The 16319-nt window shown below is 58.0% G+C and overlaps 1 protein-coding gene across 1 annotated transcript; it reads left to right on the top strand.

Annotated features, from left to right (window-relative positions):
- The first annotated feature begins 3089 nt into the window (after nt 1-3089).
- LOC102461044 (olfactory receptor 52B2-like) lies at nt 3090-4107 on the top strand. Its single transcript, XM_075922469.1, has one exon. The coding sequence runs from the start codon at nt 3157-3159 to the stop codon at nt 4105-4107; it is 951 nt and encodes a 316-aa protein (XP_075778584.1). The 5' UTR covers nt 3090-3156.
- Nucleotides 4108-16319: the final 12212 nt, after the last annotated feature.

The following is a 16319-nucleotide window of genomic DNA, read 5'->3' as shown; positions in this document are numbered from 1 at the left end:
TCCCCACCTGGATCCCAGGCAGAGACTCCTCATCCCCGGCTGGGGCAGGAGCCCGGTGAGTGTTTGGGGGGGGTCTGCACTGCTGCCCCCCTGCTGAGAAAGGTGCCCTTGCGTGTCATCAGTGGGACCTGAGCTCGCCAAGGACCCAGTCCAGGGGAACCCTCCACAGCCCCTGGAGTCCCTGGGAGCGGGGGCAGGTCGGGGGGAGCAGGATGGCGCCCGCAGGGGAAGGAAAGGCAGGGGAAGCACAGAGCGGGCTGCCAGGGGCACAGAGCCTGACTCCTGTTTGTAATGAGCCGCACTGGTCCCCTCCCCCATGGCTGCTGGGCGCAGTGAGCCCAGGAACGGCACCAAAACATTCCCCGTCCCCTCCTATGGCCTGACGTCTCCCTGACCCCATGCTGCAGGGATAAACCCGCTGCATCTGCCCAGTGCTGGTCCTGCTCAGCTCTGCTCAGGACGGTCACCACGGACCATTCTTCTCCTGGCCAGGAAGAGATTTAGGTTTCCCTGCCCGAGAGCCCAGAGCAGAGCCAGGCAGAGGCACCAGCATTTCCTACCCTGAGCCCCCAGTGACTCCGCTACGAAATGCGAATGAACGTCCGGGACACAGACACAGGGGCAGGGCTGGAGGTGGCAGAGAGGGCGGGTGCATGGACAGACGGGCAGGGACAGACGGACGCTCTGTAGTTACTCTGTGCTGGGAGGGAAGGGGCAATTCTCATGGAGCAGCCGACGTCTCTGTTCCCAAACCCTGCGTCAGGTCTGCCGGGGGCTGAGCCGACCTGGGGGGGCTGGGGAAAGGCTGCCCAGGGACACACAGTGGGGCTGTCTGGGTGCCGGGTCCCACTGACCCCGGGGCACACGCTGGCCCCAGACAGTCTCCAAGCTTGGCAGCCGCAGCTCCTGCGTTTCCCTCCCTGAGCCAGGGCAGTCGGTGAGTCCCAGAGAGCAAAGGGCAGAGCCTCACCCACGGCCCCTGCCTGGCTCCGCTGCCTTTCTGGGCCGGGCAGGTTCCGCCCCTGGGGATCGGGTCTGTGTTACTGACACGCTGCTGGCCTGGGGCAGCAAATTAAAAGCAGCAACCAGCAAAATGCAGCTCCCGCTAACGGGCGTTTCCAGCCTGGGTCAGAGCAGGGGCCGGTTTGACCAGCCTGCCCCCTGCAACTGGCAGAGCACCATGGGTCAGGGTTACAGGGACTGGGCCAGCCCGAAGGGGCCTGGGGAAAGGCTGCCCAGGGACACACACCTGAAGCAGTGAGAAGGGCTGGGGTGAGCGGCAGGGCATCTGCAGCCAGGAGAAAGGCCCCAGGCAGGTTTGCAATGGAAGGTCCCTGCCTGGGGCACTCGGCCATTTCCGCTCCTGGTGGACGTTCCAGGGCCCAGAGGCGCCCAGGGGGGGTCGTTCGTGCCGGAGGCTCCTGCTCAGCTGTTACCCTGGAGAGTCTCCCGGGCGTCTCCGAGCTGGGGAGACCTCACTGCTGCTGGCCTGGGGCAGGGAGTTAAAACAGCAAAGAGCAACGTGCGGCTCCCACCAACGGGCCTTCCCAGCCACCGATTGCAGTGGGGAGCGGGAGCTTTCATCTCTCTTCAGGGGCCTTCCTGTGGCGCTGGGAGGGGACCCGGCCTCCCTCGGGGCGGACACTCAGGGAACTTTTCAGGGGGGTTCATAATACTGTGCACATTCCCAGGCGTCAGTGGAGCCATGGGCCTGGGTGGGGGCTGAGGAGGAGGGGTTCACAAGGAAAGCTGCCCCAGGGAGAGAGGGCAGCCCCAGCCCCCTCTGCACACAGCAGTGTGGGGCTCAGTGACCTTCCATGGCCGCTGCAGCTCCAGCGAGCACAGCTGGGCAAGCCAGGCATGTCCCCCACTGGGGCAGATCCACGTTCCTGTGCCCCCTGCTTTCCCCTGCCAGCGTGAGGAGTGGAGCCAAATGTGCACTCTCCCCTCACAAAGCGGCACCTCCAGCAGTGGTCCCGTAGGCAACTTCAGCTTCTCCTGCCCTCCGCAAAGGAGGCCTGGGGCGGTGAGGTTCGGAGCAGGAGCCGTCCTGAACCAGGGACAGAGGAGCCCTCTGCAAGCCCCTTTCCCCTGCTCGGTGAGTCTGTCGCTCTTCTGTTTGGTTTCCGGAGGAGCAATCCCATCTCAGGCCCTTCCCGCTTTCTCCACACAGCAAGCCCCGGATCTTCTGTAAGCTGTGCTAAAAGGAAGCTGCCTCCCAAATGTGGTGGTGCTTGCGCCAATCTTTCCGGAGGAGCTCTTCCCCAGACAGACAGACGGACAGGCAGGCTCTCTCCACTATATAGTAGAATTCTGCACGTTAGTGATAACAGCCGATGATTTGCATTTGCCTGCAGACAGCTCCCAGGCAATGCCCAGTTCCCACCGGGCAGAGGCTGAATTTCCATGGGCTGGGTGCAGGGTTAGCACAATGAATATCCCCTGCTGGCCAAGCAGCGCTGCGGGAAGCTCCACGGGTGCTGGACATGACCAGGACTCAGGGGTTGGGTGAATAACCAGCTGAACAGGAGCCCCTAGCACAGAGCTGGGGCCAGGAAGCTCTATGGCCGGGGGCTGTCCGTAGGCGCAGGGAGATTCTATCCCCGCCGTGTCTGGGGCCGGTCCGGCCACCGCTGGGATCCTGGACCCAGTCCTGTGTCCCCAGGCTCCGAATCCATTAGTGCCCCTTTCTGCACTGAGGAACCTCTGAGTGGTCACTGTGTTCGTGGGCTCTGCAGCTCCCGGGGGGGTTCAGAGTCTCTCAGTGGCCAAGCAGGGAGCCGGGCCAGAAATAGAGCAATAAATTATCCAGCAGCGCGAGTAGCAGAATGGTCCCTAAAAGCTTCCGGATGTGTCCCAGAGCTGAGGGAGGCCAGCTTCACGGGCTGGGCTCTCTGAGACTCACCACCCGGCCCTGCCTGCTCTGTGGCTGGTTTGTCGAGTGGTCACCTCTGAGCTCTGAGCTCCTGACAGGTCCCTGCCACCGGCTCCGGCTCCGGCTCTGCCCTGCGCAGCTCTGAGTGCAGCTCTCAGCCAGGGGTGCAGGGCGTGAGCGGGGAGTGAGAAGTGAGTGTGAGGGGGCGGGAGCCCAGCAGGCACAGACCTTGTCTCTGCTTCCAGCCAGGCCCGGCACCCAAGCAGAGCCCTCAGCGCCCCATGGCCGCGCCCAACAGCACAACGTTCAGTCACCTCAGCTTCGTCCTGGTCGGCATCCCGGGCCTGGAGCCCTGGCACCCCTGGATCTCCATCCCCTTCGCGCTGATGTACACGGTGGCTGTTCTGGGGAACTGTGGTCTCCTCCTGCTCATCGCCACCCAGCGCAGGCTGCACGAGCCCATGTTCATTTTCCTCTCCATGCTGGCGGTGGCCGACTTGCTGTTATCCACCACCACAGTGCCCAACACGCTGGCCATCTTCTGGTTTGGACCCAAGGACATTTCCTTCAGTTCCTGCCTCACCCAGGTGTTCTTTGTGCACTTTGGGTTTGCCGTCGAGTCGGCCATCCTGCTGGCCATGGGGTTTGATCGGTACGTCGCCGTCTGCGACCCCCTGAGGTACACGACTGTCCTCACCAATGAGAAGATCGGGAAAATAGCCACGGCCATTGTCGTCAGAAGCTTTTTTATAATTGTCCCTGATGTCTTTCTTCTCAAATGGCTGCCCTTCTGCGCCAGCAACGTCATCCCGCATTCCTACTGTGAGCACATCGGGGTGGCCAGGCTGGCCTGTGCAGACATCTCTCTCAATATCTGGTTTGGCTTTTCAGTGCCTATTCTCACCTTTATACTAGACTTTGTGTTCATCGCCGTGTCCTACGTGCTGATCCTCAGGGCTGTCTTCAAGCTGCCCACCAAAGAAGCCCGGCTCAAGACGCTAAGCACTTGCGCCTCCCACTTTTGTATCATCCTCTTATTTTACGTCCCAGCGTTTTTCACTCTCCTAACCCACCGCTTTGGCCACAATATCCCTAAACACATTCACATCCTGCTGGCCGATCTCTACGTGCTTGTCCCCCCTGTGCTAAACCCCGTTGTTTATGGGATGAAAACCAAGCAGCTGCGGGAACAAATGGTCTGCGTGTTGTCCCAGACGTGGAAATGGTGCTGAGTCCAGAGCCAAGCGACTTACTTGCTGACTTCTTCCACACTGCAAGGAGAGGCCCCCTTGGCTCCAAGACAGGGACGTTAACACTTTCATTCCCAGTAGCAAAACAGACATTTTCACCCCCAGGGAAGTTTCACTGCAAATTCAGGGCCAAGGCTGAATGTGGCTTCCTGATCCCTTTATTGGAGGCCTTGCGATCCACTTTAATGACACCCCCCAAATAGGGATGCTCACTAGTCTGAGAGGAAGGCCAAAGAGGAGATTTGTTCTTCTGCTACCCACTTTATGCCAGACGGAGAGGCGCAAAGATGCTCACAAGTGATGGGCAAACTAACTCATCTTTCCACGTGCATCTTCCTGGTTTCTTACAGGGGTTTCACATCTGGGTGGTGGCAGCGATATCAATCCAAGGATGAGGAATCTTTTACCTTGGGGAAGTATTTAATGGCAAAGTATTTTTAAAGTCTCTTGTTGGCCCCCATCTTCGGCACTCACAATGCCAGAGTGGAGAAAAGCCCTGACACTAGGGTTGGAAAGATACCTGGCCTGCACAGGAATCTACCTAAAACAAGATCCAGGAAGCTGAGTCGTTCTTTGTAACCAGTTTCTTTAATAATCAAGCTTAATTTGTGTGCGCTGTTTGAATGTCTTAGAAATCTGCTTTCTTCTATGAGCTACCTCGTTAAGCGCTTAAAATCCACCTGTTGTAATTAATAAACTGAGTTCTGATTTATACAATTGCCCAGTTTATGGAATTTCTAACTGGGGTGGCAAGGGGTTGTGCATGGCTCTCTCCACATTGGGGGTGGGATGAGGTTCGTACACTTTTGGCTCTTCCCTCCAAGGGAGATGGGCACCTGGGCGCTGAGGCAGGTCCCTTCAGGTGAGCCTTCCCTGAGCTGATCTCCGTGTCTGTCTCATTCTGCAGCGGGGTGTGGCCCTACTGGTGTGTTGCTGGAGGAGGCTGAAAATCTTGGTTCAGCAAACCAGGACGAAAGGGGGCCCAGGCTGATAGAAAAGGTGGCTCAGTGGTATCTCAACCCATCACCTGATATCCTGAGGGGGCCCAACCCATCACTCTCCCAACTGTCTCCACAGCGGACGTCTATAAAGTTCCTCTCCTCAGACACCGGGATGGGGTCTTTGCCCCAAAGCTTAGCCAAGTCCGCTCCAGTTCTGCTGTGTCGGGGCAGGTTTGCTAATGCCCATGAGCCCACCCTGCTCTCAGGTACCTGGGACCCAAAGGAAAACCTTGGTTATAAAACTGAGGCATGAAGGAGATTCTGGGCTGCATGGGTTCCCTGTCTCTAAGGACGGGTCGTTTAGAGTCACTGGGAGACACTGGCAGCCAAGGAACAGCAGCGGGGAGATGTCTCCCCTCCCTGCCTCGGTGGTCTGAGCTCTGGCGAGTGGGGAGTTGTAGCTGATGGAAATTCAAAAGTCACCCCCTTCCTTTGCCCCTCCCAGGCAAGGGATAGAGGCCGTGCTGACTGGGGAGCTGACGTGCCTTCACCCCCTTCTGCAGGGCCACCATCACCTGGGGAAGGCCAGGTTCTTGTCTGTGTCCAGCCTCTCCCGCTCATCCACCACGAGGCTCATGTTTGGACTCCAATGTTATCACCATTTATTTCCCATTCGGATGCCGGTGCCCGTGGCCCTGGGCTCCGTTACGGGTGAGTGCCAGCACAGTCTAGTGTCCTTACGCAATGGATGCTCGGCTCGCACAGGCCTCCTGCCTCACTGCACTGCATCCCAGCCCAGGGCCTTGTCAACGGCCGAGTGACCTGGCCCGGGGTCAGTGGGGATGTACCCACAACACACTGACCTTGTGGGCACAGAAAACCCCCCAGCCCAGCGCTACGGCAGATCACGTGGTATCCAGGGTCATAGAATCATAGAATCATAGAATAATAGGACTGGAAGGGACCTCGAGAGGTCATCGAGTCCAGCCCCCTGCCCTCAAGGCAGGACCAAGCTCCATCTACACCATCCCTGACAAATGTCTATCTAACCTGTTCTTAAATATCTCCAGAGAGGGAGATTCCACCACCTCCCTTGGCAATTTATTCCAATATTTGACCACCCTGACAGTTAGGAATTTTTTCCTAATGTCCAATCTAAACCTCCCCTGCTGCACTTTAAGCCCATTACTCCTTGTCCTGTCCTCAGAAACCAAGAGGAACAAATTTTCGCCTTCCTCCTTGTGACACCCTTTTAGATATTTGAAAACCGCTATCATGTCCCCCCTTAATCTTCTTTTTTCCAAACTAAACAAGCCCAGTTCATGAAGCCTGGCTTCATAGGTCATGTTCTCTAGACCTTTAATCATTCTTGTCGCTCTTCTCTGTACCCTTTCCAATTTCTCCACATCTTTCTTGAAATGTGGCGCCCAGAACTGGACACAGTACTCCAGCTGAGGCCTAACTAATGCAGAGTAGAGCGGCAGAATGACTTCACGAGTTTTGCTTACAACACACCTGTTGATACAGCCTAGAATCATCTTTGCTTTTTTTGCAACAGCATCACACTGTTGACTCATATTCAACTTGTGGTCCACTATGACCCCTAGATCCCTTTCCGCCATGCTCCTTCCTAGACAGTCGCTTCCCAGTCAAACCCCTGCTCCAAATTGCACAGAGCTCACACTAAGCACCAGGTCTCCTATGGCCCTGTGACCTTCCCTGCTGCGTAACTCGGGCCTGGGAGCTCTCGCCGACCCACCGCTCCATCCTGAAGCACCTGCCCAGCTCATGTGCCATGGGATCAGGAACATTCCAGCGGGAAGTTTGGGTTTGTCCAGGAAACATGCCAGCGAGAGAGTCTCTAATTGTAGGCGTGCCTTGCGGGGGTGGGGTACAAGGGGAACCCTGGGACCTGGTGAGTGTGTGTGGGGGGTGGGGGATGATAGAAAGACCAGCGCTGTGGGGAGGTGTGGTAGAGACACCAGCAGTGTGTGTGGGGGGGGGGGATTGCTGCTGATTGGCAGTGCACACGCCCATCACAGCAGTTGTGGGGTGAAGAGCAGCTGGACTGGCCATTGGAGGATTGGGGAGCAGACCCTGCTCATTGCATTGCTTGGCTGATTTTTTCTGGGAAGCCAGGACCAGTCTGGGGGAGGGGAGAGAAACACCTGGTGGGGGAGGAGGCAGGGGCAGCCCCACCCCTCACTCGTGGCACAGAGCCCTGCCGGCAGTGACCGATCGGGCCCCTCTCCCAACGCTGACACTGGGGCAGCCCGAGGGAAATGCAGGCAGTACAAGGGGACTTTGCTCTGTGCTCTGATTGCCTCTGCCTCCCCCGGGTGCCTCTCTGGTTCGTCCCTTCTTCTCCTCCGTGCTGAGCGGGATGAAAACCTGCTTGGCTTTGCCAAACACAAATATGAGGCAGCAACTTTGCATCCACAGGAACTTTACTTTAAACCAGGGGGTGGGGACCCGCAGGCCTGGGGCCGGATGTGGGTGTGCGCTGGCTCACCAGCCCCCTGCCACCTACCCACAGGGCTGGAGCACACAAAATCTACTGGCCTGGGCCCACCTCGGCTCTGGTGTGCGAGGCAAGTGGGAGGAGGGCCTTGGTCCTTCTCACTCAGGGGCTTCTCTCTTTGCTTCTCAGCCCCCGACTGATTTTTCTGTGGGTCAGCGACCCTCGACCCAAAAAAGCCTGCCCAGTCCTGCTTTAAACTAAGGAAAGCATAAGAGCAACTGCACTGGGTCAGACCAAAGGTCCCCAGCCTGGTTGTGACGGACAGGGCAGTGTCTGGGCACAGCTGAGGGCATCCGCTCAGGGCGAATTGCTCAAATCCGGGGCTCCTTACAGCCCCCAGACTGGTGACCTTCCAAACAGGCCACAAACCAGTCCCACAGAGCGCTTCAGCAGCCTGCCTGAAGCCTCCCGAGCAAAACCCCTCCCACACCCCAGCAATATCCGTGCCCCAGATGGCCCCAGGCCTCATACACAGGTGGGGGGGTCCTAGCACCCAATCCCACCTACCCCGAACAAGTTCTGTCCGGTTCCAAGAAACCAGCCACAGATCCCTGACTCATAGACTCATAGACTTTAAGGTCAGAAGGGACCATTATGATCATCTAGTCTGACCCCCTGCACAGTGCAGGCCACAGAATCTCACCCACCCCTCTTAGAATAATCCCTGGTCAATTTACCCTCTGGATCTTACCCACAAATCACGCTGGGCCAATCCTTTAGCATCTAACAACTAAAGGTTTATTAACACAAGAAAGAAAAGCATGAGAGTAAGGTTATTAAAGTACAGTACGTTACATGCACCGAATCTCCCAGTCCTCGAGGCAGGCTCTAGCAGAGATGTTACAGCTGCTGGTTTAACAGTTCTTGTTGCACATCCTAACATCAGGATGGGTTCACAGATCTTCCGGGCTCTTCGATCCCTGCAATGCTGCCTCTGGGATGAAGTGCTGAGCTGAGAACAAAATGGCATCGACCACATGGCCTCTTTATACCCCCTTCCTGGCCTCTTCTGGTATGCAGCCGGTCACCTGGTCAGAGGCCAGTCTCTGTGTTTCCTGCTGGCTGCTCTCAGATGACAGCCCCCATTCTTTAGGTGTGTCCATAGCCCATTGAGAGCCATTGTTCCACAGGGCCTCGGTAATTAGCATGTCCACATGTCCCTGCCCAATGCTTAACCACAGGCAGGGAAATCTTCAGTGTCCACACAAGTACATGCTAATAATTGCACACACAGACATTATACAAACACCAGAACAGCGTACATAGGATTAGCAGATAATAAGCTTCTATTCAATACCTCACATGGCCCCCTCCTATACCATTTTTGGGGCCAACACCCCCCCATGGGTGCATCAGGGATCTGGCTGCTCCCCTCAGGATCCAGCAACGTGACACTGGTGTCCTGTCTTCTGATGGGGGCCATGCCTGATGCTCCAGAAGGAAGGAACAGAACAGGGAATCCTCAAACGAGCTGTCCCCTGTGGCCCACACCTAGCAAATGGCAGTGAAATTGCTTAGGGACACCCAGGACATGGGATTGCATCCCCATCTAGCCTCACTAATAGCCATTGATGGACCTATCCCCCATGAATTTATCTAGCTCGCTTAAACACTGTTATTGTCTCCACCTTCCCAGCATCAGCTGGCAAGGAGTTCCACAAGTTGATTGTGTGTCATGCCAATAAAGACTTCTGTTCATTTGTTTTAAACCTGCTGCTAGTTAATTTCTTTGAGGGATTCCTGTTCTTGTGTAACGGGAAGGGGTAAATAGTGCTCACTTATTCATTTTCTCCACACCAGTCATGCTTGTATAATCCTCTGTCATATCCTTCTTTATTCCTATCTTCAATGCATTTATTCTCCTTTTGATTTCTGCAGTAGCATTCGCCATCCCATTTTTGAAAGATGCCTTTCTGCTTCCGAGCACAGCTTTTGATCTTCACTTTCACCCTCGTGGAATTTTTTGGTCTAATTCCGTTTTTTGTTCATTTCTTTATTGCAGTCGGTGGTACACAGTTTGTCTGAGCCCCTGGTTGTGGTGTTTGTAAATAGTTTCCATGCCGCTTGGAAGGCAATTCGTTCTTGTCACCGTTCCTTTAGCTTCCTCCTTTTTGCGTCGCTCCACCTTTACCAGGTGAAGGCTGCCGTGGTGGATTCCGTTGGTACTACTTTGGCATCTACTTGCATGACAGCCGCATCTCTCTTCACCTTTTGCACCGGATCCTGTGCCCGGTTCCAAGTCTCGCTGCTCCGGGAAGCAGCCATTACTGCAGTGTCAACATTTTCTCTCCGTGGGCTGTCCTGAAGCGACCTCCCAGACGGCCTGGGGAGAGTCGAAATCCTCCACTATGAGTCTGTTTGTCTAGGCTGTTTAATCTCCTTCATTATTCCAGTTAGCATCACGATGCTGGTCTGGGGTGAGTAGCGTATTCCTGCTGCTCTGTTCTTCTCACTGGTGCATGGGATTTCTGTCCCCAGCCGTTCAGTCGATGGGACACAGAGCCAGCCCCCTGCCTAAGAGGTAGGCTCACATTGCTCTGTTTTATACCTTGCTGCTACCGGATACGGTTAGTTATCACTCTCCCGGCAATGGCCGAGGGGAGAGCGAGTGTCCAGTACGTGTGTCGCTTCTCCTCTGTACCAGAGACACACGTTGCCAGCCCTCACTGCCCTGCCAGCAGGCCCCGGTTCTCGGTAGCTGATCACCGGTGCACGGGCGCTTCGCACGCAGAGCCTCAGGCCTCAGTTCCCCAAAGGGGCTTTGGCACATCCTGCCCCCCCCCCGAGTGTCCGTTTACAGCCCCCCGGGTGTGTGGGAGCCCTACCCCACAGCAGGGAGCTACCTAGGGGAGGACTCTAGGAAGGTACCAGGGCGGCTGCTGCAGCTGGGAGGTACCAGGGAGGGGACCAGGCCGTGGGCAGAGCGAGATGTTTCGGGGGCACCCCCAGGCAGGTGTGGGGGACCCAGTGGCTGCACTGGAGGCTGGCGAGAGGCAGGATGCAGGGAAGGGGATGGGGACGGTGGCTGGAAGTGGAACCCGCAGGGGACCCTGGCCAGGCCTGGAGGGAGGCTGCTCTGGAGACTTGTGGGCGAATTCAGCAAGGAGGGAAGTGAGCGGTGCCCACGCCAGGGGAACAGCCCCGAGGCAGTGACCACACTGGGGTGGGCTGTGACGTCCGGCGGGGGAGAGGAACTGGCCCTGAACCCACCTGGCTTTGCTGGGTCAAACAGGGGGCAGCCCCACGGCGTCAGTGGCTCCCACCTCGGGGCCTTGCCGCAGCTCTGGGCTGAGACCTCGCTTGGGGGGCACTGGGTACGGTAGCTCCATGGAAATTACCCTCCGGCTCCAGCCAAGACGTGCCCGAACTACCAGGGCCTGGGCAGCTCCTGGTCACAGGGCTGCTATCCCACGGCTGCCCCCTCAGACACAGCAACCCCCTTGCACACGGCTGCTCCCTCACGCTCGGTTGCCCCCTCACATACTGCAACCCCTTTGCACACACCTGCCCCCTCGCACACGGCTGCCCCCCTCGCATGCACTAGTCCTCTCACACATGGCTCCCCCCCTCACACTTGGCTGCCCCCTCACACTTGGCTGCCCCCCTCACACCCACCTGCCCCCTCACACATGGCTCCCCCCTCGCACACAGCTGCCCCCCTCACATGCACTAGTCCTCTCACACATGGCTCCCCCCCTCACACTTGGCTGCCCCCTCACACCCACCTGCCCCCGCACACATGGCTCCCCCCAGCACACGGCTGCCGTTGGCTTTTGGGGGGCAGGGCCACAGCCCATTCCCCCGGGAGCTGGGAGCGCAGGTGGCAGCGCCCAGGGGCTCTGCGGCTGTAGCCCCCCCAGACAGAAGAGAGCGGGTGCTGTGACGGGGTGCACCCCGCGCTGGGCCCACAGGGGGGTTACCCCGGTTATGTGGGGCAGCGAGCCACCCCCAGCCCTGCAGACAGGTTCCAGCCGGAGGCAACTATAAAGTCTGGTGGGGCAGCTCGGGGGGGGGCTGGCAGCTGCCAGGGCCGGAGGGGCTGTTGGGGTGCCGAGGAAGGGCTCTCTGGGTGGTGGGGCAGGAGGGGTGTCAGTCTCAGGGGGAAAAGCTGCAACCGGACTGACTCCCAGGGGGCGGCTGGAGGAGTCCCCGGGCCGGGGGAAGGTGGCGGAGAAGGCGGCTGCGGTGAGTCCGGCAGGACACAGCCCAGGGCAGGGAATTCCCCCCAGAGCTCGGCCTGTGTCGGGCGGGTTCCCCACTGGGCTAATGGTGCCCCCCACCCCACCCCTCGCTGACACGGCCCTGGGCTGGGACCCGATGGAGAGGGTGGGCCTGGGTCCCCTTCCCACCCTCATGAACCCCCAAGGGGGTGCTACAGCCATTCCCATGGACAATGGCCACTGGGCCCTGCTGCCCTGAGTGGAGGGAGGGGTGTGACTGACTCCGGCCACTAGGTCCTGCTGCCCTGAGGGGAGGTGTTGGGGGAGGGGTGCTAGGGTTTTGTCCACCATTTTGATTTTCCTTTGCGGGGGCGGTGGCAGCCTCCCCGTCCCCATCCCAGGCCTGGCAGGGGCAGGAAAGGGGAAAGGTGGGGAAGTGGGGTTCACTCACACACACCACACAACATACACAGACCACCTCACGTACCACACACACTCCACACCATACACTGCATACACCACCCATACACCCCACACACATTCACACACCACACATACACACCACATCTCCCCACACCTCATACACATACCACACACACTCTCAAACACACCTCCACATCCCACACCCCCAAACCACACCCACGCAGAACAAATCCAACACACACTCACACCGCCCACACACACACAAACCTACACATCACACCCACTCGCACCCCATATGCCCCCCAAACCACATACATCACACACACCATACACACACACACACACCACACTCACACTACAAACACATACACCATACACCCCCCCACACACACACCATACAAACACACACCATAATCATACCAGATATACACACATACTACATGCACCATACACACCCCCACATCCCATACATACATACACCCCACACACATACCGCACACACACCCCACAAACACGTCCATCATTCACCTTCCTGTTTGCATCCTGCGTACAGGATGACGAGTCAAGGAGAGCAGACCTGAGGGAAGATGAGAGAAAAACTTGCCTGAGCCCTACGATACCAACCGGCTTCCTTGGTTTCCCTTTTCCCAGTCTTGAGACATCTGCCGACCGGGTCTCCGAACACGGAGAACATGGCACCATGATCCCCTCTTACTTGTAGTGCCCGAGTTCAGTTCCCTGTGTTTTAGTTCTGGTGTCACGCCCCTGTTTCGCTGTGTCAACCGGATTTGGTGCTTTGTTCTTCAGTCCCTATTTGTGAAGTTCAGGGTTGTATTCAATAAAGTTGCCATTGTACCAGCCACCCTGTGTCATACGGAACTGGCAACCGGTGACAGAGATACGGGGCAGGTGGAGTGCCTGAGGAGATCAAATCCCTGCCTAACAAAGGGAGGGGTTTCAGGGAGTAGCCGAGTTTGTCTTACAGAAAACAACAACAAATGGTCTGGTAGCACTTTATAGATGAACCAAACATGTAGACGGGATCATGAGCTCTTCAGATGGACGGAGTGATGAGTTTAGGATGTGCAGACCCAAAACCGAAAGCTAAAGGGAGGGATGTCAGTGACTGCAGCTATTAGGCCCCCATGCCTTCAGAAGAAGGAGAGGTGTTACTGACTCTGGCCACTAGGCCTCACTGCTCTGAGAGGAGGGAGGGGTGTTGTTGACTCTAGCCACTGGACCCCACTGCCCTGAGGGAAGGGGAGGGGTGTTACTGACTCTGGGGCTACTGTGCGGGATGGGGGGATGTTAATAGACTGCCCACCCTCTCTCCTAGGGACTAGAGGTAGTTATTGGCCCTGGGCCATAGGAACCAACACACACGTGGGGCTGAGCCCCCTTTGCCAGGCCTCAGGGGGCTAACACCCTGGCCCTGCGGGGGGCGGGCCTGCCCACTCCATGACAGCGCTCAGCCCCATCGGCAGCCCTGGGGCAGGAGGTCCTGGGGGGAAGGAGTGGGGGCAGGCAGAGGTGGGGGAGGGGCGGAGCAGGGGGGAAGAGGTGGGAGGGATTGGAGGTTGGGAGAAGGGGGTGGCTCCTGGGGCAGGCTGAGGGGCAGGAGGAGCCGGGACTGGGGGCAGGTTTGGGAGAAAGGGCCCAGGCACAATCCCTGCAGCCTGTTCTTCCTGAATTCCCTGGTTGGAGCTGAAATACCCCCGGCAAGCGGCTTGGCGTGAACCCCAGCAGCAGGGGGAGGGGTCTCATCTTTTTGGCTCAAAAAAATCCCCAAACCCTTGCCACGCCCACGCCATGCCCCTACCCTGAGACCCCGCCCCTGCCCTTCCCGTGTGCCCTATCCCCCCTCACTTCTCTCCCCCGTATCACTTACCCTCCCCCCACCCCGCCACTGCCTGGCTGATTGTCACAGGGCAGGGGCTGGCTCCGGGCACTGGGGAGGGCCAGGGATGAGGGATTTGTGTTGGGGTGCAGGCTCTGGGCTGGGGCTGCAGGTTCGGGGGTGGGAGGGCTCTGGCTGAGGCAGGTTTGGGCTGTAGGGGCCCAAGAACCCTTATGCCTCCAAAAGGCAGGTATTCAGGATCTTGAGCAAAAGGGGGTTTTGCCCCGTCTACACTGCTTTTTCTGTGTGCAAAAACCTCGTCCGCAAAACAGATGGGAAGAGATGACGCAAATGAGAGCATGAGAAATGCTAATAAGCAACGCTCGCCGAATCACGGCTCTTCCGGGTTACAATCTATTCGCCACGGGCGAGTAGATTGTATAATTTGTCGAGCCCTGCTAATGAGCGCTTCACTCGCATTGCCTCTGCCGACAAATTCCTGCCGTGCTGACGTAGCTCAGTGTCTCTGTGAGTTCATTCCAGTGATTCTGAAACTGAGCTATTTCTGTGAAATTAGAGGGACCGTTTGTGTTTGCTGATCTATTGCTGTGTGATCCCGGGGGGGCGCGTGGGGGCTGCCGGCTCCCTGCACAGAACACGCAGCCTGGGTGTTTGGGCTTGCGAGGGCGAAGCCGTCAGGACGATCACTGATGTAAACACACAAATCCCCTGACCCCAGCCTGCCCCTGCCTGCGGCTGAGCTGGAAACTGCTCTGTGCCCAGGGCTCCCTGCTGGCTCCGACCCCGCTGGGACTCCCAGGCAGGCTGGATAAATGTCCCTGCCTCCGAGCCCCGGCCAGTGCGGTTCCTGCCCCTGCAGCTCCCCACCTGGATCCCAGGCAGAGACTCCTCATCCCCGGCTGGGGCAGGAGCCCGGTGAGTGTTTGGGGGGGGGACTCCCGCTCGGCTGCCCCCCTGCTGAGAAAGTTGCCGTCGCGTGTCATCAGTGGGACCTGAGCTCGCCAAGGAGCCATGACTCCGCTGCAAAATGCGAATGAACGTCCGGGACACAGACACGGGGGCAGGGCTGGAGGGGGCAGAGAGGGCGGGTGCATGGACAGACGGGCAGGGACAGACGGACGCTCTGTAGTTACTCTGTGCTGGGAGGGAAGGTGCAATTCTCATGGAGCAGCCGACATTTCCGCTCCCAAACCCTGCGCCAGGGCTGCCGGGGCCTGGGCCGGCCTCGGGGGGGGGCTGGGGAAAGGCTGCCCAGGGACACACAGTGGGGCTGTCTGGGTGCCGTGTCCCACTGACTGAGGAGCACACGCTGGCCCCAGACAGTCTCCCAGCTTGGCAGCCGCAGCTCCGGCATTTCCCTCCCTGCGCCAGGGCAGCCGGTGAGTCCCAGAGAGCAAAGGGCCCAATGGGTGCCGGGAGGGAGGGTGCCCTGGGCAGTCCTGAACAGGAGGGAGAGGGGACGCGTGTGTCTGTCTCTTTCCTGTGTGGTGTTCTCAGAGCCGGCCTGAGGCATTCTGGCTCCCCGGGCACAGGCGTGCGGCGACGCTCCTGGGCGCACGGCACATGTGCGGTCCCGCCCGTGGGGAGCGGACCCGCCCCCAGGACGCACAGTGTATGTGCAGCCCGGCTCCGCCTGCTGGCATGCAGCCCGAGACCCGCAAGCACGTCCCAGTCCGGCCCAGCTGTCCCCGCTGGGCTGTGTAAGGCGTCGTGACCGTGGGGGGGAAGGTGTCAGCCGACGGTCAGGGCAGTGAGTCCCTTATGACCGGCTGAAGTTCTTTTAAATTGTGCTTGGTTCTGTTACAGCAACTGAAGGAGTCAGGTTAAAGCTTGAAGAGTTACTATTTTATTGTTACAGGGTAAATGCTACTGCTGTGTTACAGATGACACAGCCACTACAAAGGACAGGACAGAAATTACACTAAGTCGTCACTTACAGGTACCATGAAACCCTTTTGGTTCTCTGAGCTCTTATTAAATGCATGCAAAATAGACACCTAGCAGGTATATATTCTCACCCCTGCGTTCCAGACTTGGCGTGGCCAGCGTCTTTCTCTCAATCCCTCGGGAAGACGTAGGGCGAGATTGGGCGTCCCACGGACCTCAGGAGACAATCAATACCTGCCAGCAGGTGTAGATGATTGGAGCTCAAATGGGGTGGGCTACTAAACCCCTTTTTATACCCCTCGGGTCACGTAGGCTTCTTCCTGGTCTCAAGTGGCCAATTAGGAAAAATGGCTTTGAACGCCAAGTTTCCCACGAAGGGTGCAAAGCATAATTCACACCTGGGA

Source organism: Pelodiscus sinensis, chromosome 1, assembly GCF_049634645.1.
Source record: "Pelodiscus sinensis isolate JC-2024 chromosome 1, ASM4963464v1, whole genome shotgun sequence".
Taxonomy (NCBI): domain Eukaryota; kingdom Metazoa; phylum Chordata; order Testudines; family Trionychidae; genus Pelodiscus; species Pelodiscus sinensis.
This window is presented reverse-complemented; position numbering and strand designations above follow the sequence as displayed.